The sequence below is a fragment of the Pan troglodytes genome, chromosome 8 (genome assembly GCF_028858775.2).
Source record: "Pan troglodytes isolate AG18354 chromosome 8, NHGRI_mPanTro3-v2.0_pri, whole genome shotgun sequence".
Lineage (NCBI taxonomy): Eukaryota > Metazoa > Chordata > Mammalia > Primates > Hominidae > Pan > Pan troglodytes.
Window position 1 is genome coordinate 30748533 of NC_072406.2, and position 27620 is coordinate 30776152.

Consider the following 27620-nt stretch of genomic DNA (forward strand, 5'->3'; position numbering starts at 1 on the left):
TGATATTTCACAAAGTTGTTTATTCTTGTTATTAAAACTTGGACTCAGGTAATCTTGGTTATTCTGGAAAAAGCACCTTGTTTGCAGAGATCATTTAATCATCCTTTTCTACAATCACCTCTCCATGAAGCACCTTTCTTCTTTGACGTAACATATGAAAATAGAGTTGTGGAAACACTTCAGTGAAAAAGAAAACAAAGAAAAATAAGCTATTGCTTTAAAATTATTTATACTTGAAACCTGTTAAATGTGGCAATGTTAGAGAGTAAATACATCCCATACCACTGCTCTTCCCCGGATATTTACAGAGCTCAAGAGTATAAGAGTGCAAATGGAAGCCCACATACCACATGCCTAAATATTCTAATGCTGTAACTGTTGAGGTTTTGTTTTTACTTTTGCTTATTTATTTTTTTTCCTGAGAGAGAGTCTCACTCTTTTGCCCCAGCTAGAGTGCAGTAGCATGATCTCAGCTCACTGCAACCTCTGCCTCCCAGGTTCAAGCAGTTCTCCTGCCTCAGTCTCCCGAGTAGCTGAGATTACAGGCATGCATCACCACCACACCTGACTAATTTTTCTATTTTTAGTAGAGATGGGATTTCACCAGGTTTGTCAGCCTGGTCTTGAACTCCTGGCCTCAAGTGATCCGCCTGCCTCGGCCTCCCAAAGTGCTGGGATTACAGGCATGAGCCACTGCGCCCCGCCTATTTTTGCTTGTTTTTAACAAACTTAAATACCTTGATAAAAATACCTTCATAATGACCAGGAAGACCATGTTTGAGTTTAGAATTCTGAACTCTTTGGAATGCCGCGCCAGAACATTCCAGCACAGGGAAAACTGGCCCACCCAGCCTCCTCTTCTCCATTCTACTGGCTGTATCCTGTACTGCAAGGGGTCTCCTGCACATGTGTGAGGATACCCGGGTGCATACATCTAAGCTTCATCCATACCCCTCACAAACAGCTGCCCCCTGGCTATCCTGTTTCCTCAGGGGTGCGTATACTGATACATGGTTAACCCTCAGGACCATGGATCAAGGAAGAAGCCTGGTTAGGGCCCAGATGCATGCTCATTGCCCTCTGGGTAGCAAATTCCATGGTCTCAGGTTTCTAGAATGTGATCTAGAAGGCAGTGGGGTGCTGTGTGGAGTGACCACAGAAGGGCTACAGCAAGGTCCTCTTAACAGAGGCTAAAGCAGAAGCTCCTCCTGGCTGGGTGTAAGGGTATTTAATCCATTATATAATAATACATAAATACATATGTTATTAGGTCAGTTGGACAAATTGTCATCTGTCCAGTCAAATTTGAAGAATATTTTGAACCAATTTGAACCAGTGTTTCAAACCAGTGTTTCATAGTATAAATGTTGGTGGATAAACAAATTAATATCAGCTATAAACAATGCCAGTGTAAAAATATTTCTGAATATGATGATCAGAATAATCAAACCAATGAACCTTATCACAAAACAAGCTTTGAATATCCTGCTTAGGCAACTTTGGATAAAAATTTCTTTATAAAACTTAGCTCAAACAGAGCAAAAATACACAATAGGTTTTATGTCTTTCTATTTAGGTTCTTCCTAACTTAAGAAAGGTTACCATCACATTATATATACCTAGGGGACTAAATTTACTCAGGTCATAATTACTTAAACTCACTGACCAATTATTGTAAATACTTCCATAAAATTCCGAGTAGCTGAACAGAAGGTATGGGCTTGAGTTCAAACCCTGGCTTTACTCACCAGCTAGTGATTTTTTCTTTTTTTTTTTTTTTTTGAGATGGAGTCTCACTCTGTCACCCAGGCTGGAGTGCAGTGGTGTAATCTTGGCTCACTGCAACCTCTGCCTCCCCGGTTTCAGTGATTTTCCTGCATCAGCCTCCTGAGTAGCTGGGACTACAGGTGCCCACTACCATGTCTGGCTAATTTTTGTATTTTTAGTAGAGACGGGGTTTCACCATGGTGGCCAGGCTGGTCTTGAACTCCTGACCTCAAGCGATCCACCCACCTTGGCCTCCCAAAGTGCTGCGATTACAGGTGTGAGCCACCACACCAGGCCACAAGCTAGTGATTTTTAAGCAACTCACTTAACCTCTTTCATCTTAATGTAAATGAGAAATAATACTACTACTTTTGAATACTAAGTACTCAAAAAGTACTTTTAATTAGCAAAGGATTTAATAAGTAAAGTAAAATTAATTGATTTATTACTAACATTAAGAATGCAGGGGGAGGAGGGAATTTAAAAAAAATGCAGTGGAAAACATGTTCTGGGCTGAGTGATCCTCTGGCCAGTGGGACTCAGTAGCTGGCAGCATGGTGAACTGGGAAGCTGCTACTGGTACAGGCCAGAGTCTACATCTCCCAGGACAACTGAAAAAGGTGCTTCAGGCTCTCCATTTCCATGGAGATGCCTCAAAGGCCATGAGGAGGAAGAGAACCCACTGTCTGAACCTGTAACTGTCAGACAGACACCGAAGCAAGCTCTGGTTCTGTTCAAGTAATGCTACCATTAACCTGCCATTGGGAAAAGAGAGGGATGTGAACCAATAGAGTAGGCATCCCCTCCTTAGCTCTCCCGAACTGGCTGGGGTAGAAAATCAGATACAGAATCAGGCTGAAGTGGTAGAAGACAAGGGGAAAACATATCTTTCACCACTAAGTCAATTTTGACTTTGGGAAAGATACAAGTTGGAGACATCTGCCGGGGGCAGGGGCTCACGCCTGTAATCCCGGCACTTTGGGAGACCAAGGTGGGTGGATCCCTTGAGGTCAGGAGTTTGAGACCAGCCTGGCCAATATGGTGAAACCTCGTCTCTACTAAAAATACAAAAATTAGGTGGGCACTGTGGCAGGTGCTTGTAATCCCATGAACCTGAGAGGCAGCGATTGGAGTGAGCTGAGATGGCGCCACTGCACTCCAGCCTGGGCAAAAGCGCAAGACTCTGTCTCAAAAAAAACAACAAAAAAAAGTTGGAGACCTCAAGGGGCTGGCCAAGTTTTATGCGCATCTCCTTTAGATGAAATAATTTGTATCATGTCGATGTAGATTTTAGAGCTATCAATATTTGACTTAAAAATATATCACTATTAGCCCCCCCGCCTTTTTTTTTTTTTGAGACAGAGTCTCACTCTTGTTGCCCAGGCTGGAATGCAATGGCACCATCTCAGTTCACTGCAACTTCTGCCTCTCAGGTTCAAACGATTCTCCTGCCTCAGCCTCCTGAGTAGCTGAGATGACAGGCATGCGCCACCATGCCCAGTTAATTTCTGTATTTTAGTAGAGACAGGGTTTTGCCATGTTGGCCAGCCTGGTCTCGAACTCCTGACCTCAGTTGATCCACCTGCCTCGGCCTCCCAAAGTGCTGGGATTATAGGCATGAGCCACGGAGCCCAGCCTCACTATTAGCAGCACTTAAATGGAGTAAAGCCTTACCAATTCACTGCAACTGCTGAAAGATGATGAGAAATTAGTGAAGAGGCTGATTTATTCAAAATCCTTTAAGAAAAGAGGCTTTATTATTTGCAAGTACATAGAGCAACACAAATAAGACTCAAAACTACTCCTAGATGATTTTTCCAAGTATATGCTTAATGAATAGATAGAAATGATCTGAAATTTTCTTGGACACAGTGTTTATACTCAGACATATAATTCTAAATGCTTGTAAAAAGTGCACTAATGCTTTAAACATGATTTGTTTTTATCTTTCTTTAAAAAAATCATACTAAGCTGATGTTTAAATGATTTTGAGAAAGCAATAATCCATGCGTTAATTTACCTGCCTTTATTCTCATAGCTAATGAACTGTCTTCTGCCTCTATCTCCCTTCACTTTTCCCAAATTATCGGTAAATATGGGGTTAAACTGAAGTTTTAATGTATTCGTAAGCAATTATTTCTAATTATTTCCCCTTGCATACTATTATATCCTTTCAAAAATCTCCACATCATATGTCAAATCAAAGTACTAATAAGTATATACTTACAAGGTATATATGATGCCATGGTTATAAGAAGAAAATAATAGTAGTCAAAAGAGACATTGTATTTGTTAGGAAGTCTTATTGAAAACATTCCTGTTTTCTTCACATACGGCAAGGCAGCGTATATTGTAAGAAGTTCACCAGCAACTCCAACAGGATATAAGATGATAAAAAAATTATATCTGGAGAAAGAAAAACCTCAGAGAATTATTTTTCTAGAATAATCATTAGACTTTACATTGCAGGTCTATTGCTACTACTAAATTTAAACTTCAAAGTTCTCTTTTCTTTACATATTTACAATAACCTTACATAAGGTTAATAGTTCTACTTTAATCATTTGCTTATTGATTATCATCCTTTTTTTCCTAATACCAGTTTCCATAATAGGCAATGTCTTTTTAATAAAATAGTATCAACTTATTTTAGAGTACCAAAATACTTTCATGTATTAAAAATTGTATATGTAGTTTTTCTTGTTTTTGTTTTGAGATGGAGTTCGCTCTTGTCACCAGGCTGGAGTGCAGCGGCACAATCTTGGCTCACTGCAACCTCCACCTCCTGGGTTCAAGTAATTCTCCTGCCTCAGCCTCCCAAGTAGCTGGGATTACAGGTGTGTGCCACCACACCCAGCTAATTTTTGGTGGGTTTTTTTTGTTTGTTTGTTTGTTTGTTTTTGGTTTTTTTTGAGATGGAGTCTTACTCTGTCGCCTAGGCTGGAGTGCAGTGGCACAGTCTTGGCTCACTGCAACCTCCACCTCCCGGGTTCAAGCAATTCTCCTGCCTCAGCCTCCTGAGTAGCTGGGACTACAGGCGCCCGCCACCACGCCTGGTTAATTTTTGTATTTTTAGTAGAGACGGGGTTTCACCATGTTGGTCAGGCTGGTCTTGAACTCCTGCCTTCAGGTGATCCACCCGCCTCAGCCTCCCAAAGTGCTGGGATTACAGACATGAGCCACCATGCCCGGCCTATGTAGCTTTAAAAAAAGTATTGTAATGGTAACTTCTTTGGTGCATAAAATCACAAATGACTGCTTTTGTCCGCGGCAGCTAGTAATTTATTGATCAAACACTGCGTTTAAAAAGACCAGTGATTATCCTAAATTTTATATCTAAACCTTGAAATTACCAAGGTAGTTATTTTTAAGAGGCATTTGAAAAAGTCTTTGTGGTTACTAATGAAAACCAATTATTGCAGAAAACTGATAATACCACCTGAAGCATGAGTAGCTACTAATGAGTATATTATATTGTCTAAAACTGCTACCGTAACAAAATAAATTGACAAGTTAGTTCCTGAATTCCCACATTAAAAGAAGAGTTAGCTTGTTTAAAGTAGAGCTAAGAAAGTTCTGCTCTAAATCCAAAGTCATCATGTGTTCATTTGGTCTGTGGCAAGGTCTGGAACACACAGTAGGCCAGGCATCCTGTATGCTTCCAATTAGGAAACACTCTGTGTTCTACTGGCTGGTCTCCAATAAGAGGGGCCTAAAGGATCCAAGATGATCATATTTCTTCATTAAAAAAAAAAATCATTTTTCTCTGACTCAGTCACTATACAACAGTTACCACAGAAAACTTAAGAGGCCAGAGTGCAAGACCACCCTGGGCGATATAGTAAGACCCCGTCTCACAAAAACAAATTTAATGAGCAGAGCACAGTGGTGCATGCCTGTCACCCTAGCTACTTGGGAGGCTAAGGCAGGAGGATTGCTTGAGCCTAGGAGGTCAAGGGGGCAGTGAGCCAAGACCACACCACTGTACTCCAGCCTGGGTGACACAGCGAGACCCTGTCTCAAAAAAATAAATTTAATTTAAAAAAAGAAAAATGTTTTTAATTTAAAACAAAAGGCCAACATTTTGATGGAAAAAGAAATCAAATTAATCTGTATTTTATTTAATCATTTTATTGGCATTAAGAAATATCTATAAAGAAAAGTCAAAGTTGTCAGTATTGAAGAAGCTTGGAGACAAATTAAAAATCACCTTATTCCTGTATGTCAGGGATATGCGAAGATAAGAGATGGGGAGAAGGGCAGAATTATTTGCCAAAATAGATGAGCTGTTCAAGAAAGAAGAATGATTCCTTCACTGTACCTGTTAATCCCTTCCTGGCCTTGGAGAAACTCCCTGCTTTCTTACCAGTTTTGGGTAGTTATTTGTGTATCATTTAAATCAATCTTTCCCTATACCTCAATTTATTAAATCCCATAACTGGACATTTTATATACCTGTCTCAGTAAAATACCCAAACTGATTAAGTTGCAATTTTTACTTTATGTGGTTTTCAAAAGATTTTTTTTTTTTTGGCAGGATTGTTCTTCAATAGAAGAAAAAATTAACACTGCTACAATAAGCTAGTTGAAAGTCTTAAGGGCAATGAAAATTTCTAATGAAATGGGAACAAATTATATAATTTGACTTTACTTGCACTTCAAAAAGATTGCATGTTACTACCTCTCTAAGTTCTGAGGGCAGTATGGGAGATTTAACTATGGATAGACCACATTAAAAAAAAAGATACAATGCTTCTTTGAAGGTTCCCAATTACTATCTAAAATTTTTTTGAAGGGAGTGCATTTTAAATCAATATGAAAAACCTAGCTTAATATATACAATTACCTATTCTGAGGACTTTTCCAAGAACACTTATGACACATAAATAGAATCAAAGTATATTCAAACTGTAACAATAGGCCAAACTACTTATAACTAAGAAGCCATTTCTAAAGTGTAGTTTTATTTGAGAACAACAGCTTCAACATCTGAACATAAATACAAATATTATTTTACATTACTTAATGGAGTTGGGAAACATATTTAGATGGCTGGGATTTTTAAGATCTTTTTGACATGAAACATAATTATTTATGATTATGATCAACTGACAAAGTATTATGTAACATATGATTTCAAAGCTGAAAGACTGTATAACTTGTTTAACATTAAGGCAATGGATAAACACTTTCTTTTTTTGAGACAGAGTCTCGCTGTGTCACCAAGCTGGAGTGCAGTGGTGTGATCTCAGATCACTGCAACCTCCGCCTCCTAGTTCAAGCAATTCTCCTGCATCAGCCTCCCAAGTAGCTGGGATTACAGGCACATGTGGCTAATTTTTTAATTTTTTAGTAGAGATGGGGTTTCACCATGTTGGCCAGGCTGATCTGGAACTCCTGACCTCAAGTGATCCGCCCACCTTGGCCTCCCAAAGTGTTGGGATTACAGGCATGAGCCACCACGCCCAGCCTGCAATGGATAAACACTTTCTAAACAGCAAATTTAAACATACGATGGCAGAGTTTTTATCTTTTCCAGACACTCAAGACATGCAAATGCATTCCAAAAGACAGACACACAAAGCCATCAAGTCTAATGTGCCGACCTCAGGAAAATATGCAATGTACATTCTGCTATCCTCTTCAGACAAATTTTGTAAATTCAGCACATGAAAAGAGACTATATGGTAAGTTAGTATTTTCAAAGGTGCCAGAGGTCCAGAACATTGTCATGCGAAATGATACTGATGTGTTCTAGGATTAGAGTCCAGCTACATTCAAAACTGCCAACCTTTAAAAAGCCCAGTCACTAAAGGTAAATACATTTTCATGTACAGTAAGATTAAAACCAACCAAATCCATATAAATGGTAGTAAAACCCTCTTATGACAGACAAGACACTTAAGTTCAAATTATAATTTCAAAGTATCTCATCATATACAAAGTGGTAAGCCGCAAGTGTCTAAAAAAGAGCTAGAGAATATTAAAAAGTCAAAAAGAATATATAACATGGCCAGGTGCAGTGGCTCACACCTGTAATCCTAGCACTTAGGGAGGCCGAGGTGGGTGGATCACCTGAGCTCAGGAGTTCGAGACCAGCCTGGGCAACATGGTAAAACCCCATCTCTACAAAAAATACAAAAATTAGCCAGGTGTGGTGGCCTGCACCTGTACTCCCAGCTACTTGGGAGGCTGAGGCAGGAGAATCGCTTGAGCCCAGGTGGTGGATATGGAAGTGAGCCGAGATCGTGCCACTACCCTCCAGCCTGGGTGACAGAATGAGACCCTGTCTCAAAAAAAAAAAAAAAAAAAAAAAAAAGAGAAAAAAACCTATAAAACACAATTAACAGTGGTTATCCTTGGTTAGAGAGATTATAAGTAATTTAAAAGTGGTTTTCCTTCTTTTTGGTTTATATATTCTCATTTATTATATTTGAACATGTATAATACTTGAGATTAAAAAATAGTAATTGACCAGGCATGGTGGCTCACACCTATAATCCCAGCGTTTATCACCACCTGACATATCACATATTATTAGTTTGTGTTTTGTCTTCATCATGAGACAGAGAATTTGTTTTGTTCATACCTACATCTCAGGCATGCAGTAGGCACACAGCATTTGTCATTGTTATTGCTACCATAAAGTACAATACAAAGAATAAAATGAACAAGTCTATACTGATTTGTGACTTGTTCTCCAAAGAGCAGTTTTGCTTTTATAATAATTTTCTAAAATGTCAATTGCTCAAATAATTCAAACTTCAAGAAGAACAGATATCTTTTGCTTTAAAAACGGTTGCTTTAGGATATATTTGGAGCCCTTCAAATATACATTTTATCCACATTCCAAATAATACAATTTTAAGTAAGTGTGACTTTTAAAGATGTCTCTGCAACTTCAAGCAAAGAAAAAAACCAATCGCATTGTGTAAATGGTATAAATTGTGGCTGCTAGATTGACTATTAAAATAATTTACATCACAGACAAAAAAATACATATTTTTGGTACTGCTTATGTAAGCTAATTCCAAAAATGTATATTGTGCTTTCCAAAAAAAAATGAATGACTAATTCTGAGGTTAAGGATACCACAATTTGTCTCACATTGATTTCACTCAAAATATTTATTAATACGATTCCTCTCTGATCATTAAGCTTTTAGAATACAAATCATAACTTGTATAATTATTAGTTATACCAGTTATACCTCCTATAACAGCATTCTGGCATCGTGGGGCTGAAACACGAATTTTAATTCTCTGGCGTTAGCACACAAAATAAGCATGCACAGGACAGTGAGAAACTAAACTGCAAGATATCGCCACCTGGCCCATTTAATGAAGTATGGCAAGTGGTCAAGAAGGCTGAATGTGTAGAAGGAATAGCGAGTGATCTCTGTCACAGTCCACGCGACCAGAAAAAGCACCACACTCTCTTCATTCTGGATCTGCAGAATTACAGAGAAACCCAGTGTCATTCAACCTAGAACTTACTTTTCAGTGAAGGTACTTACTTTACTTATTTATTGCCTTTTATTTATAATGGAATGTTAGGGTTAGGCAAATGCAATATAGAAAACTTAATGCAGTCACCATTAACATAATTAATTATAAACGTGGAACTTAAACGTATCTTATGCACAGGAATAGTTGACCATAGACTCGTTTTTCTTCCCTCGTCCTTCACTTCAGGCAATAACGCTATCATCGGAGGACAATGTTACCTTGCTGAAACCAAAATCTGACCCTCCTACTTCTAGTAATCATTGAATCACACCTGTTCTACTGTAGGACCAACGCTTGAATTGCTCACTCATCTTTGGCCCTTTTACTACTATTTTAATTCAGGGATTTATCATCTCTCATCTTGACTACTGTAACTGTTTCCTAATAGTCTTTCCTCTCTTTATTGTCCTCATGAATGCAAGTTTTCTTTTAAAAAGAAGTCAAAGAAGCAAATACATAAAAAACAAATTGGAATCAGCTAAGTCCTGTGATTTAAAAGTTTCACTGGTCCCACACTTCTTAACAGAATAAGAGGATGAGCCCTAATACCTGGGCACCATATTCAAGGTTCTTTACAATCCTTGCTCGGAAATCTCTCCAACTTCATCTACAATTACCCAACCCTTCTACCTACTTCTCTCTCTGGTGACACTAGATGTTGTTATTTCCAGAATATGCTCTGAACTTGTGCAATTTAACACATGCTATTCACTCTCACTGGAATGTTACTCTCTTATTCCATAAAAAATATTTTCCTATCTTTCAAGATTCAGCTAAAACATCTCGCCCTCTAGAAAACTGACTCCAACCCTCTCCTCTCACCCTGAGCAGTTATTTGCTCACCACCTTTATTTATTTATTTAGTTTATTTATTTATTTATGTGAGACGGAGTCTTGCTGTGTCACCCAGGCTGGAGTGCAGTGGCATGATCTCGGCTCACTGCAACCTCCACGTCCTAGGTTCAAATGAGTCTCATGCCTCAGCCTCCGGAGTAGCTGGGATTACATGCCCTGCTAATTTTTGTATTTTTAGTAGAGACGGGGTTTCACCGTGTTGGCCAGGCTGGTCTCGAATTCCTGATCTCATGTAATCTGCTTGCCTCAGCCTCCCAAAGTGCTAGGATTACAGGCATGAGCCACCATGCCCAGCCCAGCACCCTTCTTCTACTGTACTTTGTTCATATCTGTGTTGTGGCATTTGCCAATCTGTACTAAGAGTTGTCTGGCTAACTCTTGTACATGTCAGCATTCAACATCTGTATCCCTCCTTAAGGGAAGCCTTCTTTCACTCCTGACGTCAGACTAAGTCCCTAGGCATACCGCAACGCATACCGAGCTCTTGCTTCAAAGCACTTAACACTTATATGATTAAATGTTTGTTTAGCTTCTCTCCCAAGTATAGGCTCCACCAGGTGAGAACCATGTTTGTTTTATCAACAGCCATATCCCAGCACACTGCCGGGAACAGATAAGGTGCATGATTAGCATTGTGCATGATTTGACGTTCAGTGTCCCCCACTTCCCAACAGCCAGTACACTGGACAGCTGGGATTGCCTTGTTCTTTTTTTTTTTTTTTTTGAGACAGAATCTCGCTCTGTCACCCAGGCTGGAGTGCAGTGATGCGATCTCGGCTCACTGCAACCTCTGCCTCTTGGGTTCAAGCGATTCTCCTGCCTCAGCCTCCCGAGTAGCTGGGACTACAGGCGTGCACCACCACACCTGGCTAATTTTTGAATTTTTAGTAGAGACAGGGTTTCACCATGTTGGCCCGGCTGGTCTCCAACTCCTGACCTCAAGTGATCCACCTGCCTCAGCCTCCCAAAGTGCTGGGATTATAGGCGTGAGCCACCCCACCCGCCCACCTTATTCATTTCTGTAAATCCAGAAATTTGCACAGCACCAGGTGTAGAGAACGCATTCAATAATATTGGTTGAATTAATTAACGAGTGCTGAATAGGTACCAGTGGGAAACTATCGTCAGCAAAAAATAAATGGGAATATTAAGGCAGCGATCCTCTGGAGGATAAATGGGGCAGATGGGTCCTGTTTTATTTTTGGAACTCGCGACTCTCAAGCTTCCCTTTACCTCCATCTCTCTAGTTAATGTCTAGTTAATGTTGTCTTTCTTCTTCATTCTTCAGACTCATGGTGGTCCTAACTCAGCTATTATATTCCCTCACTGCCTGGAAGAGTCTCTCTTCTAGTCTGTTAATGCTGTCCTCCTGCTTTTAAACTAGTAGGCAAAGTTAATTAATAGTTTGCCTCTCCCATTTCATGTGCTCACTGCTATCTGCACTATCTGCATGGCAGTCGCTGTTTAGGGTGCAGGTAAATCATGCAAGATGAGTGAAAGATACTAGTCAAGAGGGATAAAGTATAAAGAGCAGGAGGTCAGTGAGCTGTCCCCATGTAGACAGGAGGCCAGTGAAGCTAAGAGGAACAGAGAAGAGGTCAGGTGTCAGTCCCCAAGCATCTAAGAAAGGCATCTGAGAAATGGAAAGGAGGCCAGAGATCTGTCCTCGAGTAGACAGGAAGCTCTAAAGGCTGTCAAGAAGGTCAGAAGGGTTGACATAGGAAATGTTCCTGTCATGGGTTTAATTTTTTTTTTTTTTTTTTTTGAGATGGAGCCTCACTCTGTCACCCAAACTGGAGTGCAGTGGTGCGATCTCAGCTCACTGCACCCTCCACCTCCCAGGTTCAAGCAATTCTCCTGCCTCAGCCTCCCGAATAGCTGGGATGGCAGGCGCCCACCACCACATCTGGCTGATTTTTGTATTTTTGGTAGAGATGAGGTTTCACCACGTTAGCCAGGCTGGTCACGAACTCCTGACCCTCAGGTGGTTCACCCACCTTGGCCTCCCAAAGTGCTGGGATTACAGGCGTGTGCCACCTCGCCCGGCCCTGTCATGGGTTTAAAATGCCCAATATCTTGACATAGCAGCATGGTGTCTATCTCGCCTGAAAGGTTTGAATCATTAATTAGATTCAATAATTAGGTCTGTCTCCTGTCATGCCTCAATAAAAATTGTTTATTTTTCCTAAAGCTCCTTAGCAATTTTTTGACAATTATTTTTAATTGAAAATTTAAATTGCATATATTTATGGTGTACAACATGATGTTCTGAAATATGTACGCATTGTGAAATGGCTAAATCAAGCTAACGAACCTATGTATTACCTTATATACTTATTTACTTGTGGTAAGATCACTATTCTCTTAGCAATTTTCAAATATACAATACATTGCTATTAACTATAGTCACTACGTTGCATAATAGATCTCTTGAACTTAATTCCTCCAAACTAAAATTTTTATCCTTTGACCCCTTCTAACTTTCAGTCTTTTCCGTTTGTTCAGATCTACAGAACTGCATTTACTTTTTATGTCTGTTGCTGTAATACTCAATGCTAAATAAGATATAATTTTTTTTTTTTTTTGAGATGGAGTCTCGCTCTGTCGCCCAGGCTGGAGTGCAGTGGCACAATCTCAGCTCAATGCAACCTCTGCCTCTCGGGTTCAAGTGATTCTTCTGCCTCGGCCTCCTGAGTAGCTGGGATTCCAGGTGCTCGCCACCACGCCTGGTTAATTTTTGTATTTTTAGTAGGAACAGGGTTTCACCATGTTGGCCAGGCTGGTCTCAAACTGTGAGCTCAGGTGATCCACCCGCCTTGGCCTCCCAAAGTGCTGGGATTACAGGTGTGGGCCACTGCGCCTGGCCAGAAATAATAAATTGTATACTGACAACTTCGATTACATAATCAAAGAGGACAACTTGGATTGAAAAGAAACTTCTATAGAAAAGAACATTTTCTGCAGGTTATTTGACAGAATCTGAATACTGATTTCAAAAACTGGAAAATATCAAAGGAGAATATATTACGGATCTAAGATGCCAATATTTGGGTTTGTTTGTGTTTCAAAGTCATTCTGCTAAGGCACTAAGTCAATGCACAATATCTAAAACTCAAACCCAACTCCTTTTTGTCCAACGCTTCCACTTCCTGAAATATACAGATGTTAATATTTTAGATTCCTATGAATGGAAAGCTTTCCTGCAGGCTCAAGTAGACAACATGTTTGTGTCACTTACTGGTTTTATACTGTGAGTAATGAGCCACACCATAAAGATTCTTGAACTCACTTGGACCCCAGTCACAAGCACAGAAGTAGGTACAATTCCTTAAAAAGAAAAACAAGTCAACTATTGCCCTAAAGGCAATTTATAATAAAAGTATAAAATTAAAGCAAAAACTCACCAATTAAACAGTGAACTATCTGTAAGCAAATAGAAAAAAATCATTACGTCAATAATAGAAAACATTAAATAAACCACTGTCAACGTTGGTATTCAGCAAATCCACAGGTGGTATGTAATCAGCAAAATCATATTGATTTTGCACAACAAAAAATGTTCACATAAATATTACAGCAATAGAAAAACAGCATGATGGAAAACTTACCTCAAGCAAGGCAAATGTCTGGAAAAATTTAAGTGTCTTCTGAATGCTTTTATATAAACCTCTGTGTGTTCCTTTTTCCATATAAAAACGTACCATGGTAATAGCTAGAACCAACCACCTAAAAAAAAAAAGTATTTCATAAAGTTCTTTCGAACTTAATACCACTGATTTATACATTTGTGTTTACAGCAGCATTATTCAAAATAGTGAAAAGGTAAAAGCAACCCAGGTGTCCATAAGTGAGTGAATGGATACTTGAAATGTGGTCTATACAGGCCGGACACGTTGGCTCATGCCTGTAATCCCAGCACTTTGGGAGGCCAAGACGGGCGGATCACAAGGTCAGGAGATCGAGACCATCCTGGCTAACACGGTGAAACCCCGTCTCTACTAAAAATACAAAAAATTAGCCGGGTGTGGTGGTGGGCGCCTGAGTCCCAGCTACTCAGGAGGCTGAGGCAGGAGAATGGTGTGAACCTGGGAGGCGGAGCTTGCAGTGAGCCAAGATCACGCCACTGCACTCCAGCCTGGGCGACAGAGCTGTCCGTCTCAAAAAAAAAAAAAAAAAAAAAAAAAAAAAAAAAAAAAAGAAATGTGGTCTATACAGACAATAGAATATTAGCCTTAAAAAGGAAAAGAAATTCTGACATATCATGCAACACGGATAAACCTTGAAGACCTTATGCTATGTGAAATAAGCTAGGCACAAAAGGACTAATACTGTATGATCATTTTTTCTTTAAAAAATTTCTTTTTTTGCATTATGTGTTGCTGTCATCTTTAACAAAGAACAATTATTGATTGATTGATTGAGACAGGGTCTCACTCTGTCACCCTGGCTGAAGTGCAGTGGCGCAGTCTTGGCTCACTGCTGCCTTGACGTCCAGGGCTCAAGCGATCCTCCCATCTCAGCTTTCCCCATAGCTGGGACTACAGGTGTGCGCCATCATATCCAGCTAATTTTTGTATTTTTTGTAGATATGGGTTTTCGCCATGTTGCCCAGGCTGGTCTCAAACTCCTGAACTCAAGCGATCCATCCACCTCAGCCTCCCAAAGTGCTGGGATTACATGGTGTGAGACACCATGCCCAGCCTGTATGATTTAATTTATATGAGGTATACATAGGGTAGTCAAATTCATAGAGACAGAAAGTAGGATAGTGGTGGCTAGGGGCTGGGGACAGATAGGGCAATGAGGAGTTAGCGTTCACTGGGTGCAGAGTTTCAGTTTTGCAAGATGAAAAGTTATGGAGACAGAAAGAAGTAATGGTTACACAAAAATGTGAATGTACTTAATGCCACTGAACTTACACTTTAAAAAGTTAAGATGGGCCGGGTGCAGTGGCTCACACCTGCAATCCCAGCACTTTGGGAGGCCGAGGCAGGTGGATCACCTGAGGCCAGAGGTTTGAGACCAGTCTGGCCAACATGGTGAAACCCTGTCTCTACTAAAAATACGAAAATTAGCCAAGCGTGGTGGCGCACACCTGTAGTCCCAGCTACTCCGGAGGCTGAGGCAGGAGAATTGCTCCAACCCGGGAAGTGGAGGTTGCAGTGAGCCAAGATCACGCCACTGCATTCCAGCCTGGGTGACAGAGCAAGACTCCATCTCGGGAAAAAAAAAAAAAAAAGTCATCAATTAATATTTACTTAATTTTCACTAACAACAACAACAACAATTGCCGAGCCACAGATAGAAGATCAGCCATGGGCCTGCTTTCAAAAAGTTGTTTAAAAAAAAAAAAACAAAAGAAGAGGCCAGGCGTAGTGGCTCACCCCTGTAATCCCAACACCTTGGAAGGTTGAGGTGGGTGGATCGCCTGAGGTCAGGAGTTTGAGACCAGCCTGGCCAACATAGCGAAACCCCGTCTCTATTAAAAATACAAAAATTAGCCAGGTGTGCCGGTGGGCACCTATAGTGCCAGCTACTCGGGAGGCTGAGGCAGGAGAATTGTTTGAACCCCTGAGGCGGAGGTTGCAGTGAGCTGAGATGGTGCCACTGCACTCCAGCCTGGGTGACAGAGTGAGACTCTGTCTCAAAGAAAAGAAAAGAAAAGAAAAGAAAAGAAAAGAAAAGAAAAAAGAAAAGAAAAGAAAAAAACAGCCTGGGCAACATGGCAAGATCCCGTCTCTACAAAAAAAAACAAATTTTAGAGGCATGGCGGCACATGCCTGTGGTTCCAGCTACTTGGAAGGCTGAGGTGGGAGGATCACTTGAGCACAGAGGCTCTGGTTGCAGTAAGCTATGTTTGTGCCACTGCAGTCCAGGCTGTGCAACAAAGACCCTGTCTCAAAAAAAACAAGAGAGAGAGAAAGAAAAAAGAAAGAAAAAAATACTATATGCCCTCGCTTTTAAACTTACGTTTGCATATAAATATAGCTTATGTTCTGTGAATTAGTGGTGCTTTAAATATAAGCTAGAGTTGTGGAGACCAGCTTTCTCATACTACTTCTTACTCTTCCTAAAGTCACCAGTGAGAAGTTATTTTTTTCCAGTTTCCCTTGCAATTACAAAAGCATGTTTAAGTTTAAGCAACTTACCTCATCTGAAACTTTTTAAAAGCTCTAATAACTCACCCAGGGAAATGAGGAGCTACCCTAGTCTTTTAGATAGTCTCCAAAGAGTCTAGTAAGTAGATTTATGAAATATAAAATTATCATGCAGTTTTAACTTTTTTAACCAAACAACACTCATACAGTGGACAAATGGCTTGAGAAGATTCCTGCAAAGAATCTACTAACTGAATCTGATGAAAATTCATGCTCAAGAGAATAATAAGATGGCAGAATGACACTTCTATTCTTAGAACATAATAAGGTAAAAGCAATGACTTGTTTATCAGATTGGCAAGAAGTCAAGTAAATATCTGAAAGGACCACAAGGACCTTTGAAATGCAGACATATTCATGATAATAACAATGAAATAATAAGTGTATTGTCAGAGTGCTTTCTATGTCTTAGACACTGTTTTCAATGCATAACATATTAACCTCAAATCCTCACAATAACCCTATGAGGCGAGGGTCTTCTATTATCCTATTTCACTACTGAGGAAATAGGCAGAGATGGTCACACAGCCACCACTAAGCTCGGAGTATATGCTCTTAAGCCACTATGCTGTATCGGTCTGGCTCTAAGTATATACTGTGCCCTGAGATACTAGCTAATGATAGCAATTCATATTTACATTATAAATATATTTTTAAAGTTATATGGAGAGTCTATGCTCAAATATTTTAATTGATAGTAGCATGCTATCCAAAAAGTTTGAAGGCCACTCTTTTAGATGAGATAATCATCTTCCAGAACATTCAGTTACTTACCCTGAGTCTTAGAGTAAGTTAATGACTGAGTCTGAAATAGAACCTCTGCAGTCTCTAGACTCCCTAGTCCTGACCCCTTTCCACTCTACCCCAGCTTCACTGTGGCTACAACTGATGGATCCATCTCATGTGAGCGCCAACACTGAACTCAGTGCTGGACTGATCCTACGGCACTCATCGAAATCACGCTTTAGGTACCTTCCAAAACTAAAGTATTATGATTTCATTATCTTCAATTCAAAGTCCCCATATTTCTTCTACTAAGAAAACAAAAAGTTTATTAAGATATTTTCATTCACATTTTCCATACACTTGTCTTTTTTAGGTGAACCCAAATCAGATGTCCACAAAAGATAAGTTTGAGAGGCAGTTATTAACCTACCAATCAAAGGAGTCATTTGGATGGCAAGTTTTCTACATTTTTAAACAGCATTGTATAAAAATCCATGCATCGTTAACATTATAACAAGTTCTACTGTTGCTCCATAGGTGGCAGTATTGTACCACCTAGCATAGTATGATGGTGCCACTCACTAAACTGTGGGAAATAAAAGAAATTGACAGGCTCAGGGGTTTGAAAGGACCCATCGAACCATCTATTCTAACCTCTTGTCTGTTTTTCCATAAGTAAGGCCAGGAGCCAATTGAATCAGGGTTCACTTCCTAAGCCCTCCATCAGAAAGGGTGACAGTCAAAGAAAGTCTCTCTAAGGGTCCTATATTGAACTAGTTTTGAACTTCCTTCATCTATCGGTTTAGTAACTATAATAAAACAAACAGAAAATATTTCAAAAGCAACTGGAATTTCTGCAATTAGGATTTTTTTTTTTTTTTTTTAGACAGATTCTCGCTCTGTCCCGCAGGCTGGAGTGAGTGGTGTGCCCATGGCTCATGGCAGCCTTGGGTTCCCAGGCTTCAGCAATCTTCCCACCTCAGCCTCCCGAGTAGCTGGGACCACAGGGGTGTACGACCATACCTGGCTCATTATTGTTCTTGCTGTTGTGGGGTTTTTTTTAGTAGAGATGGGGTCTCCCTATGTTGCCCAGGCTAATCTTGAACTCCTGGGCTCAAGCCATCTGCCTGCCTCAGTCTCCCAAAGTAATGGGATTACAGGTGTGAGCCACTGCACCTGGCCAGACTCTCTCTTTTGTGATGCTAGCAGTTACTGATGATCATTGGCTAGATCCATTATTTCAATAATCATTGAAAAACAATATTCTAGCCTGCTATTTCCTTTGTATACCTCCTTTAGCCATTTGGAGGCTTGGACCAAAGACAGTCTTCAACTTTCATATACTCCACACTTTGTCTCCTTTTTTTTTGAAATGGAGTCTTGCTCTGTCACCTAGTCTGGTGCGATTTCGGCTCACTGCAACCTCAACCTCCCAGGTTCCAGTGATTCTCGTGCCTCAGCCTCCCAAGTGGCTGGGATTACAGGTACCTGCCACCATACCCAGCTAATTTTTGTATTTTTAGTAGAGATGGGGTTTCAACATGTTGGCCAGGCTGGTCTCGAACTCCTGACCTCAAGCGATCTGCCTGCCTCAGCCTCCCAAAGTACTGGGGTTACAGACGTGAGCCACCACATCTGGCCCATACTTTCATATATTGTTCATTGACACCTCTAAACTGCCTTTTCTAGATAAAAGTTATACTTTAGCAGCCAATATGTGAGTGCTTCAACTGATTGTACACCGGCACTCATGCCAATAACGAGTCAAGCTGAAAGATTCATAAAAGAAAAAACGCCTGAGAAACTGAATTTCACTAAGATTAAGACACCTGCTCTTTGAAAGACACTGTTAAGAGAATAAAAAATCAAGCCCAAACTGGAAGAAAATATTTGCAAGTCACATATCTGGTAAAGCACTTGTATCCAGATTGTATAAAGAACTTTCAAAACCCTATAATAGGAAATCAAACAGCCCATTAAAGAAAAAAAATGGGCAAAAAGTTTTTTTTTTTTTTTTTTTTTGAGACGGAGTCTCGCTGTGTCACCCAGGCTGAAGTGCAGTGGTGTGATCTCGGCTCACTGCAAGCTCCGCCTCCGGGTTCATACCATTCTCCTGCCTCAGCCTCCCGAGTAGCTGAGACTATAGGCGCCCGCCACCACGCCCGGCTAATTTGTTGTATTTTTAATAGAAATGGGGTTTCACCGTGTTAGCCAGGATGGTCTCAATCTCCTGACCTCATGATCCACTCTCCTCGTCCTCATAAAGTGCTGGGATTACAAGTGTGAGCCACCGTGCCCAGCTAAAAATGGGCAAAAGATTTGAACAGATACCCAAGAAGATATATGATTGGCAAGTGAAGCACATGAAAAGATACTCAGTATCGTTAGCTACTAGGGAAAACAGAATCAAAATCCCAATGAGATAACAGAATGTACTTCTCAGAATGTCTAAAATTACAATGACTGACCACACCAAGGGTTGGCAAGGATGTGCACCAATGGGAAGTCCCATTCATTGCGAGAGGGAAGATAAAAGGGTATAACCACTTTGGAAACCAGTTTGGCAGTTTCATAAGAAATTACGCTTTGGGAGGCCAAGGCGATGGGATCATTTGAGGTCAGGAGTTTGAGACCAGGCTGGTCAACCTGGTGAAACCCCGTCTCTACTAAAAATAGAAAAAAAATTAGCCAGGCATGGTGGCGCACGCCTGGAGTCCCAGCCACACAGGAAGCTGAGGCAGGAGAATCGTTTGAATCCGCAGGCAGAGGTTGCAGTGAGCCGAGGTTGCACCACTGCACTCTAGCGTAGGTGGCACAGTGAGACTCCATCTCAAAAAAAAAAAAAAAAAAAGAACGAAAGAAATTAAACACTTAACTACCCTATGACCCAGCCCCTCCACTCCTAGGTATTTACCCAAGCAAAACAAAAGCATATGTTCGTACATAGACATGTACATGCATGCTTATAGCTTGATTTGTAATAGCAAAAACTGAAGAGAGCCCAAATGTCCATCAACAAATGGATGGATGAACAATCTGTGGTAGGTCCATTTGCGGATCTGTCCTCAGCAACAAAATAGATTCTACGCAGCAATAAAAGATATGGCTCTTACTTAACATTCTGGGAAATGAACCTTGGGTTTCTTGTTCTATTAAATCATACTAAGTATACTGTGAAAATATCTTACTTTCTCTTTCTGCAAGAAGTGCAATTTTAGGCCAGGCGCAGTGGCTCACACCTGTAATCCCAGGATTTTGGGAGGCCAAGGTGGGTGGATTGCTTGGGCCCAGGAGTTCAAGACCAGCCTGGGCAACATGGCAAGACCTTGTTTCTACAAAAAATTTAAAAATTAGCCAGGTGTGGTGGCACGTGACTGTAGTCCCAGCTGCTCGGGAGGCTGAGGTGGGAGGATCACTTGAGCCTGGGAGGCTGAGCAGTGAGCTGAGCTGGTGCTACTGCACTCCAGAGCCAGATTCTGTCTCAAAAAAAAAAAAAGTACAATTTTAAATAAACCACTAGGAATAAAAATGAACATTTGTAAACATCCACTGTGCATCAGGCATCCTGCTAAGAACTTCATATCCATTATCTCTTTATTCCTTTATAATCTAGCTAAGTAGTTGTGCTGTTCCAACTTTACAGATGAGAAAACTAAGAGTCAGAGAGGTTAAGTAGCTTATCTGAGGTTACCCAGCTACAAAGGAATGAGACACAACCTTTAAACAACACCTTTCTGTATTGTGTACAGACTAAAATCCAAACATGTTAGCAAAGCATCTAAGGCCCAGTGCAATGCCCCAAGCTACCTGTACGCCTTCATTTCCCACTCTACACTTCAGGCCCTCTTCTTTTTTTTTTTTTTTTTTTTTTTTTTTTGAGACAGTCTCGCTCTGTTGCCCAGGCTGGAGTGCAGTGGCATGGTCTTGGATCACTGCAACCTCTGCCTCCCGGGTTCAAGAGATTCTCCTGCCTCAGTCTCCTGAGTAGCCGGGACTACAGGTGCACGCCACCACACCCAGCTAATTTTTTGTATTTTTAGTAGAGACAGGGTTTCACTGTGTTAGCCAGGATGGTCTCGATCTCCTGACCTCGTGATCCGCCTGCTTCAGCCTCAAGTGCTGGGATTACAGGTGTGAGCCACCGCGCCCGGCCCAAGCCCTCTTCTTGATGCCTCAACAGATGTCTTGCAATTTCAGATCTCTGTCCTCTAACTCATGCTGTTTCCCCACTTATGCCTACTAAGTCCTTCACCGCTCAGTTTAAATGCTGTGATCTCTCACAGAAAACTTTCTCTAATTCTCCCTACCTGTCTGTCCTCTGACACATCTGCTTAGCACTTATCTCATTATTTTATTGCAATTGTTGTTTATATATTAATGCCCCAGGTTACCCTGCTTCAAGGACAGGGCCTAAAGTATTTGAAGGACAATGCATTTATATATACGGGCACAAAAGTATTTGTCAGAAAGAAAGAGAGAGGGAGGGAGAGAAATGCTCACTTCCCTATTATGAGCAAGTGCCATAAAAATCCTTACATCTGGCCAGGTGTGGTGGCTCACGCCTATAATCCCAGTACTTTGGGAGGCTGAGGCAGGCAGATCACGAGGTTAGGAGATCGAGACCATCCTGGCTAACACGGTGAAACCCCGTCTCTACTAAAAATACAAAAAAATTAGCCAGGCGTGGTGGGGGGTGCCTGTAGTCCCAGCTACTCGGGAGGCTGAGGCAGGAGAATGGCATGAACCCGGGAGGCGGAGCTTGCAGTGAGCTGAGATCGCACCACTGCACTCCAGCCTGGGCGACAGAGGGAGACTCTGTCTTGAAAAAAAAAAAAAAATCCTTACATCTGCCAGGCATGGTAGCACTCACCTGTAATCCCAGCTACTCATGAGGCTAATGCAGGAAGTCACTTGAGCCCAGGAGTTTGACGCCAGCCTAGGCAACAAAGCTAAACTCCATCTCAAAAAAAAAAAAAAAAAAAAAAAAAAACCCTAAAAAATCCTTACATCCTTTAAAGGTGTAATTCTTCTTCCAGGAATTTATTACACTAAGCCACGAATTGAACAGAAACAAATAAAAGCAAAATGTCATTAGGGGCATGATTTAATCCATTATGGTATAATTAATTCTATACACTCAAATGTAACTGTCAAAAAGTATAATTATGAAAAACAGATGAAAACCTGACAGACTATTAAGTGAAAATGGAAAAATATACAATACAGCAGATATTATAACAACAATGCTGTAATACATTCACTCATTCATTCATTCAAATATTTATTGAGTACTTCATGGAGTTTACACTCTAATGGAAATGACAGACAATAAGCATTGCGAATAAGTAAAATGTATTGTACAATCATATGAAAGAAAGTGGGATGGAGAAAAATAAACAGGCAAGGGAGATAAGGAGTACGTGTTTCACTATTAAAATTAAGATGGCCAGGTAAGGCCTCCTTGAGAATGAAGTTTTGAGTAAAAACTTGGAAGAGGGGGCTGGGCGCGGTGGCTCATGCCTGTAATCCCAGCACTTTGGGAGGCCGAGGCGGGTGGATCACGATGTCAGGAGATCAAGACCAACCTGGCCAACACGGTGAAATCCCGTATCTACTAGAAATCCAAAAAAAATTAGCCGGGCGTGGTGGCGGGCGCCAGTAGTCCCAGCTACTCAGGAGGCTGAGGCAGGAGAATGGCGAGCATCCGGGAGGCGGAGCTTGCAGTGAGCCGAGATCTCCCCACTGCACTCCAGCTGGGTGACAGAGCAAGACTCCTTCTCAAAAAAAAACAAAAACAAAAACAAAAAAACTTGGAAGAGGTCAAATATTCATATGAAAGATAAAAAGAAAATGAAAGTGTGTGATAGGCTGATAAAATAACAAGCTGTATTTTACATTTATGTAAAATTTTATAATATTTCTTAAATACTATTCCATTGCTTTGCAATTTGGGGTGTGTGTGTGTGTGTGTGTGTGTGTTTTGTTTTTGAGATGGGGTCTCGCTTTGCTGCCCAGGCTGGTCTTAAACTACTGGACTCAAGCAATCCTCCTGCCTCAGTCTCCTGAGTAGCTGGGATTACAGGTGCATACCACTGTTCCCCACTTGTTTTGAAAATTATTACAAAAAAATTAATAAACACGCCAAAGTTCTGTTAACAGAGAAATAAAATAAGTTAAATGAACAAAAAGAGCCTCAACTAGTCTTCTGCTGTCCACCCTATAAAACGTGTAAGTTCTTGTCCCGATTTCAACACTACAACTTCTTCAACCTTATTTACCACTATTCCCCAACAGCACCCTCCAGTTCAATCAAGAGAATACATCAGGCTTGCATATCACGCCTATTTCCAGAATTTATATCACCTGAAATGTCTACTCTCTATGTATGCAAATCTTATTCCTTCTTCAAATCTCACCGCCTCTAGAAAGCATCTGAAGAGTCAGTTACAGAGATTATTCCATTTCAATATCCCTTATTTTTGTAAATATGACAAGGAAACTTCTCAGTAGAGGCAGAAGGAGACAAGTTTAGAATAAGCCCTGATTTGCCGGGGAAGGGTCAGAGGGACAGAATGGAGAAAGCATTTAATTCTGCACCAGGTAAGGCAGGAGACCCGGAAAACTTCAAAGAGGTAGATTTGATTAGAAGTCATGGGAATAACAGGAGAACATTACACAAAAGTGAAAAACCTGAGCACAGAAGCAGAGCGCTGTGAAAATACATGGTGCTTTGAGGGACGAGTGAGTCAGAGATATCAAATGCAAGTTGACTGGAAAGGGGAATCGGGAGCAGATTGCAAAAAGCCTTGAATGGCAGACAGCCTGAAATTCCTTAGATCAGGGTGGAGGTGGCAGGGAGTCACTGAAGTCTTTAAACTGGAGCTATGCATTGATGTTCATTTTTGAAATATCAGTTGGCTTTCAAGACAGAGAGTCAACTGAAAAGAGAAAGGACAGACACCCAGTTAACACAAGGCAGATATTTCAAAATGTTTACTGGCTGGGCACGGTGGCTCACACCTGTAATCCCAGCACTTTGGGAAGCCATTGTGGGAGGATCACTTGAGAACATCCTGGGCAATATAGCAAAAACCTGTCTTTACAGAAATTATTATTATTATTGTTTTTTTTGTGTGTGTGAGACAGAGTGCAGACTGGAGTGCAGTGGCACGATCTCTCAGCCTCCTGGGTTCAAGCGATTATCGTGCCTCAGCCTTCCAAGCAGCTGAGATTACAGGCGTGTGCCACCATGCCCGGCTAATTTTTGTATTTTTAATAGAGACGGGGTTTTGCCATGTTGGCTAGGCTGGTCTCAAACTCCTGGCCTCAGGCGATCCACCCGCCTCAGCCTCCCAAAGTGCTGGGATTACAGACGTGAGCCACCGTGCTCGGCCTACTCTACAAAAAAATTTTCAAATTAGCTGAGGATGGTGGTGTGCGCCTGTAGTCCCAGCTACTCAGGAGGCTGAGGCAGGAGGATCGCTTTGAGCTTCGGGGTTGGGGCTGTAGTAAGCACCACTGCACTCCAGCCTGGAAAACAGAGCAAGGGCTTGGCTTAAAAAAGAAAAAAAAAAGGAAATAAAAGGAAACGTTTATTTTATTTTATTTTATTTTATTTTTTGAGACGGAGTCTCACTCTGTCGCCCATGCTGGAGTGCAGTGGCGCTATCTTGGCTCACTGCAAGCTCCCTCTCCCGGGTTCACGCCATTCTCCTGCCTCAGCCTCCGGAGTAGCTGGGACTATAGGCGCCCGCCATGGCGCCCGGCTAATTTTTTGTATTTTTAGTAGAGACGGGGTTTCGCCGTGTTAGCCAGGATGTTCTCGATCTCCTGACCTCGTGATCCGCCCACCTCGGCCTCCCAAAGTGCTGGGATTACAGGCGTGAGCCACCGCGCCCGGCTCCGGAAACGTTTATTAACCAGACTATCACAGAGGTGAGAGAATTCTTTCAGTTCCGAATGCATTTAAAGGCAGCATCATTTCGTGATTGCTGAATTGTTGTAAATACATTAGTTTTCTCTCTTTCCAAGATTATAATTTAGGAAGAAAGAAAGATGAAGTAGCAGGACAGTGGAGTCAGAGAGTCCGGGTTGAAACCCATGTCTGACTGACACTTGCTGGCTGTGATCTTGGGCAAGTATCTGTGCCTCACTCTTCTAATCTATATAATGTAATATCATGTGCCCCTCACAGGACTTTAAAGGACTAAAAATACACCTAAAATAACCAACACAGTCACCTGCAGTCCTCAGTAAACAACATTGGTATGAACTGTATTTGGCATTCAATATCATATGCTAAGCACATAATAGAAACTCAATCACCATAGGTAAAGATTTATTAAATTTTTGTCAATCACATTTTTCTATAAACCCTGGAGAAAGTTTAAAATATTAAGCCGGAAGTGGTAATCCCAGCACTTTTGGAGGTTGAGGTGGGAGGATTGCTTGAGGCCAGGAGTTTGAGACCAGCCTAGCCAACACAGTGAGAGGCCATCTCTATTTTTAAAAAATTAAAATAAAATATTAGGCCCGGTGCGATGGCTCACACCTGTAATCCCAGCACATTGTGAGGCCGAAGTGGGGGAATCATTTGAGGTCAGGAGTTCGAGACCACCCTGGCCAACATGGTGATACCCTGTCTCTACCAAAAATACAAAAATTAATGGGGCGTGGTGGCCCACGCTTGTAGTCCCAGCTACTCCGGAGGCCGAGGCAGGAGAATCGCTTGAACTCCGGAGGCTGAGGTTGGCAGTGAGCAGAGATCGCGCCAATGCACTCCAGCCTGGGCGACAGAATGAGTCTCCGTCTAAAAAATAAAATAAAATACTGTCAGGGCGGGATGGCTCACGCTTGTAATCCCAGCACTTTGGGAGGCCGAGGCGGGCGGATCACGAGGTCAGGAGATGGAGACCATCCTGGCTAACATGGTGAAACCCCGTCTCTACTAAAAATACAAAAAAATTAGCCAGGCGTGGTGGCGGGCGCCTGTAGTCCCAGCTACTCGGGAGGCTGAGGCAGAAGAAAGGCATGAACCCGGGAGGCGGAGCTTGTAGTGAGCCGAGATCCCGCCACTGCACTCCAGCCTGCGAGACCGAGCGAGACTCCGTCTCAAAATAAATAAATAAATAATAAAAAGAAAATAGTAAACTTTTCCTCGCGTTTACATAAGTTAATACTTCGAGTGAAAATGGGAAAATAAGTTTTTTAAAAGGCAGTGCAATTGAGAAATGGAAAAGCATTTTCCCAACAGGTTTTGAGAAGCAGTTGACACAAAAGTCACTTTGACAGCTCTGCGAAGAGCGACAGTCATTGTGTAACCTTAACTTGCAAAGTCATACTCAAAGCCAAAAATCAAGGTCCAGCTTATCAGCCACGGAGCCTGAGGCCATAAAGATGCTGGGCAGGAGCTCCACGCTGGGATAAGTGGGGTGGTTATTTCAAAATCGTCCCAAGTGACAAGCTCTAGGACGTGCTGTGCTTTAAAAAAAAAAAAAAAAAAAGTCGCGGTGAAATTAACAGGGGCGAAAACTCTGCCCAGCGATCGCAGCATGAAGCTCTGCGCTCCCGAGACCATCGAGTGGCCAGGGCTGGGCGCTCCTTCAACAGCAGCGAAGGCAGCGGCGCCCGGGCCGCAGCCGCCTCCCCCGCGGGCCGGCACCGCATTCCTGCCCGGGTCTATACTTAACCTCCGGCCAGCGCCCCGCCGTGCACCGTATTAGGCAATGCCCGGCGCGCAGGGCCCGGCCCCCCCGCCCGCTCCATTCAACCCCGGCGGTGGCCGCGGCGACAGCTCCCCTCCCCCACGGCCGCTGCCCGCACCCCCCGCGCCCCTCACACCCCGGCCCGCGCCCCCTGAAACCGGAACCTCCGCGGACCGCGGCGCGGGGAGGGCCCGAGGGTGCCCCGCGGCGCGCGTACCCCGCGGTCATGGCGATGTCGTAGAAGGTGAGCCAGGCGGTGGCCAAGAACCCCAGGCGCCTCCGCTTGCCGGGAGCCTCCCGGTCCTCGCCGGCCTCCGAGGCGCCGCCGTTGGTGCCGTCCTCGTCGCTGGACGCCATGGTGGCCGCGCACCTGGGGGACGTGGGAGAGAGCGGCAGGAGCGTGGGAGGGGACCCTGCCCAGCCTGCAGCCCGAGCGCCGCTGCCCGCTGCCGCCGCCTCCGTCAGGCGCCCCATGTGCAGCGCGCAGGGGGCTCGGCGCAGCCAGCCCTATCGACCGCGAGGGGGAGGAGCGGACGCCCCCGGCCACCGCCCGTCACGCCCCCGCCCCGCCCCGCCCCTTGGGAGCGCGCGCCACTCGGGGGCCAGAACGCCTGGCCCGGGCACTGGGGATCCAGGACCCGCAAGCCCCGGCACGCTTTCCAGGCGGCGCTGTAGTTTCCGCTCCCGAGGAAAGTGCACCCGCCTCGCTAGCTGCGGGGGCCTCTTCATAGAGAGACGCCCAGACGCCTTGCGCCCTGGCGATGCGCACCCTGCGAGTGCATTTAGTGGGGACACAGGGAACGCACCTGAACTTGGCGTGGCTCTGCCCTGCCTGGCCTTTTGTAAGGCAGTTTCTCAATACGCAGGCAGGGAGCGGGATCTTCCCGCCACTCATTCTTTTC

General features: G+C 42.6%; 2 protein-coding genes across 5 annotated transcripts in view; one reads left to right on the forward strand and one right to left on the reverse strand.

The window, feature by feature from the left end:
- On the reverse strand, positions 1-27245 carry HACD1 (3-hydroxyacyl-CoA dehydratase 1). 2 transcript variants are annotated; one of them, XM_003312465.6, is made up of 7 exons: positions 26936-27243; positions 13739-13856; positions 13535-13553; positions 13369-13457; positions 9096-9217; positions 3995-4173; positions 1-177 (listed from the first exon to the last, which is right to left on the reverse strand). In XM_003312465.6, the coding sequence occupies exons 1-7, from the start codon at positions 27190-27192 to the stop codon at positions 95-97; spliced, it is 867 nt and encodes a 288-aa protein (XP_003312513.2). In that variant the 5' UTR covers positions 27193-27243; the 3' UTR covers positions 1-94. The 2 variants fall into 2 exon arrangements, with proteins under 2 accessions (XP_003312513.2, XP_016818217.1); XM_016962728.4 differs by lacking the exons at positions 13369-13457; positions 13535-13553 and having other exon boundaries at positions 26936-27245.
- The window catches only part of STAM (signal transducing adaptor molecule), a 239768-nt gene that overhangs the window by 116711 nt on the left and 95437 nt on the right, over positions 1-27620 (forward strand). The gene's annotated exons all lie outside the window — the stretch shown is intronic.

What these genes read in the sequence shown, in the direction of transcription:
- HACD1 (XM_003312465.6), bottom strand. Translation starts at nt 27,192, where the DNA reads ATGGGGCGCCTGACGGAGGCGGCGGCAGCGGGCAGCGGCGCTCGGGCT. An exon ending in GACATCGCCATGACCGCGGG is followed by an intron (nt 13,857 to 26,935) that starts GTACGCGCGCCG and finishes TTTTTTTTTTAG; the next exon opens with GTGGTTGGTTCTAGCTATTA. An exon ending in TACTTCATTAAATGGGCCAG is followed by an intron (nt 4,174 to 9,095) that starts GTGGCGATATCT and finishes TTCTTTCTCCAG; the next exon opens with ATATAATTTTTTTATCATCT.